General features: G+C 45.1%; 1 protein-coding gene across 1 annotated transcript; it reads left to right on the top strand.

The window, feature by feature from the left end:
- On the top strand, nt 1–1,729 carry LOC140855475 (tyrosine decarboxylase-like). The gene has a single exon (XM_073251358.1). The coding sequence runs from the start codon at nt 143–145 to the stop codon at nt 1,661–1,663; it is 1,521 nt and encodes a 506-aa protein (XP_073107459.1). The 5' UTR covers nt 1–142; the 3' UTR covers nt 1,664–1,729.
- Nucleotides 1,730–2,880: the final 1,151 nt, after the last annotated feature.

Raw genomic sequence — 2,880 nt, 5'->3', positions numbered from 1 at the left:
AACCAAATCACTTTCCTCCATTGTTCCATAAGCCTTCCTTAATTTTGCCACCAGAAACTCGATCTCGACCATCTCCTCCAGTTCGATCTCTTAATATATAGTTCTCATTAAGACTCCTCCAACTCTCTCTCCGCCAAACCAAATGGGCAGCCTCCCGATCGAGACCTTCCAGCCACTAGACCCCGATGTCTTGGTGAAAGAGTCTCGAGCGGTGGTCGACTTCATAGCCAACTACTATCGAGACATTGAGCGATACCCGGTCCGGAGCCAGGTCGAGCCGGAGTATCTGAGCAAGCGTCTCCCCGACCAAGCTCCCATTTTCCCTCAGCCCATCCAGACCATTCTGGATGATATCCACGACGACATCTTCCCTGGCCTCACCCATTGGCAAAGCCCCAACTTCTATGCATACTTCCAGGCCAATGCGAGCACCGCCGGCTTTCTCGGCGAGATGCTTTGCTCCGGTCTGAACGTCGTTGGATTCAACTGGATCGCGTCTCCAGCCGCCACCGAGCTGGAGAGCATAGTCATGGATTGGATGGGAAAGATGCTCAAGCTCCCCTCATCCTTCCTGTTCTCCGGCGGCCAAGGTGGTGGCGGTGTCCTGCATGGGAGCACATGCGAGGCGGTGGTGTGCACACTAGCAGCAGCACGAGACAGCGCTTTGACCAAGATGGGAGGCGATGGGATCACCAAACTGGTGGTCTACGCATCCGATCAAACACATTCCACGGTTCAGAAGGCATCGAAGCTCATCGGCATCCCACCATCCAACTTCCGCGCCATCCCGACATCAGCAGCGTCGGACTATGCACTCACTCCGGACAGCGTTCGGTCCTCCATGGAGGCCGACATCGCCAAAGGGTTGGTGCCCTTGTACCTGTGTGCCACGATCGGTACCACCGCTGTTGGAGCCGTGGATCCACTACTAGAGCTGGGGAAAGTCGCGAACGAGTATGGCGTTTGGTATCACATCGATGCAGCTTATGCCGGTAGTTCGGGTATATGCCCTGAATTCCGGCATTACTTTGATGGTGTGGAGCTGGCCGACTCGTTCAGCCTGAATCCCCACAAGTGGTTCCTCACCAACATGGATTGCTGCTGCCTCTGGGTCAAGAGCCCATCCTCATTGGTTGACGCCTTGTGCAGCAATCCCGAGTACCTCAGGAACAAGGCTAGTGATGCCAAAACGGTGGTGGACTACAAGGACTGGCAGATCGCGCTCAGCCGGCGCTTCCGAGCCATGAAGCTGTGGGTGGTCATCCGGAGGTACGGCATGGCCAACCTGATGGAGCACATACGGAGCGACGTCGCGATGGCCGAGCACTTCGAGAGGTTGGTGGCAATGGACCGGAGGTTCGAGGTGGTGGTGCCGCGCAAGTTCGCGTTGGTGTGCTTCCGACTTAAACCCAGGTTCCAAGGGGATGATCCATCGGAGTTGAACCGAAGGCTATTGGAGGCGGTGAACTCGAGTGGGCAAGCTTTCATGACCCATGCCGTGGTGGCCCGAATGTTTGTCGTACGGTTTGCGATCGGAGCAACCCTGACGGAGATGAGGCATGTGGAGGCTACGTGGAAGCTGATTCAAGCCAAAGCGGACGGTTTATTACTCAATGGTTCATGTGATAAAATTTCTTCCTCCAATGGTCTCTTTTCGCTTTAGCGAGCTTCACTTCTTTTAATTTCATGCTATCTCTGAATAAAAAATTTGTCCGTTCCGGTTTACGTACGTTGATCGGTGGTCAACTGTGCATAGAATAGCTTCCTGAACTTGTAGTTGTACTTCTCATACAAATTTATTTTAATAAAAATAACATATCCTTTATTCTCTGCTATATATTTATCTTCTCGATGATCGATCAAATTTATACGCATGCTTTTATGCTGTTACGTATACATATATTGTAAGGACCAAGCTGGTTATGTAATGCATCACGCATCGAATCCAGTATCTGACTTGGCCACATGACACGATCGTACAATTTTTAGAGTAGTGCTCCAGAGATCATATAAGATCTAAATAAATATAAACTCAAATATTTTTAAATAATCAGATAAATACCAAATATGTCAATCGAGTCACTCTTCCAAATCAAATAGTAAACTTGTTCAAATACAATAATTCAAATATTCGTTAGTATTAAAAAAATTTAAACTAGCTAAATTACTAAAAACTCCAATACTTGACTTCTCTCACCTAACCTATCCGAACTAAGCATCCTGTGATTCTGAAAATAAAATTACAAAAAGAATATGAGCTTCTTCAACTCAGTAAAAATCACTGTACATCTATATTAGAATAATGGATGTAGTGAAAAATATATAAATATCAATACAATTTCATAAAAACTCATAATATATATATATATAATAACTCAAAAATTGGCATAAACATGCATTGAATACATAATAACTCAAGTGAGGTCTTTATTCAGTATTAATCTACATGATCTTAACATATGGTTCATCTTTCCACAACTTCAGCTTGGTAACCTTCATTCTTTTTGGCTTTGGACTAATTAAGGCTCTACCTCAGTCTCTATCCGATCAAATTTCTACTTATAAGCCCATCAAAGTTGTCTTAAGCATGAGTTCCTAACTGACTGTACTACGTATGAAAGTCTGTAGGGGTTGTCCTAGACATAAGCTCTTGGCAGACTGTTCTACGCATAAGCTTCAGGCTGGCTGATCCAAATATAAATCCAAAAAAATTGTTCCACGCATATGCTCCCGATGAGCTATTCTATGACGAGACTAATCCAAACCATATATTTTTCATCTTTTTATTTTGCATTAATTTTATGTTATTTTTACCAAATAATTTTTAAATTTTCAATATGATCCGAGAAAGAATGTCATATCCATATAACCGCAATATCA

Source organism: Elaeis guineensis, chromosome 2, assembly GCF_000442705.2.
Source record: "Elaeis guineensis isolate ETL-2024a chromosome 2, EG11, whole genome shotgun sequence".
Taxonomy (NCBI): Eukaryota; Viridiplantae; Streptophyta; class Magnoliopsida; order Arecales; family Arecaceae; genus Elaeis; species Elaeis guineensis.
Note: the sequence above shows the minus strand (reverse complement) of the source record. Positions and strands in the feature narration are given on the sequence as shown.

What these genes read in the sequence shown, in the direction of transcription:
- LOC140855475 (XM_073251358.1), top strand. Translation starts at nt 143, where the DNA reads ATGGGCAGCCTCCCGATCGAGACCTTCCAGCCACTAGACCCCGATGTC.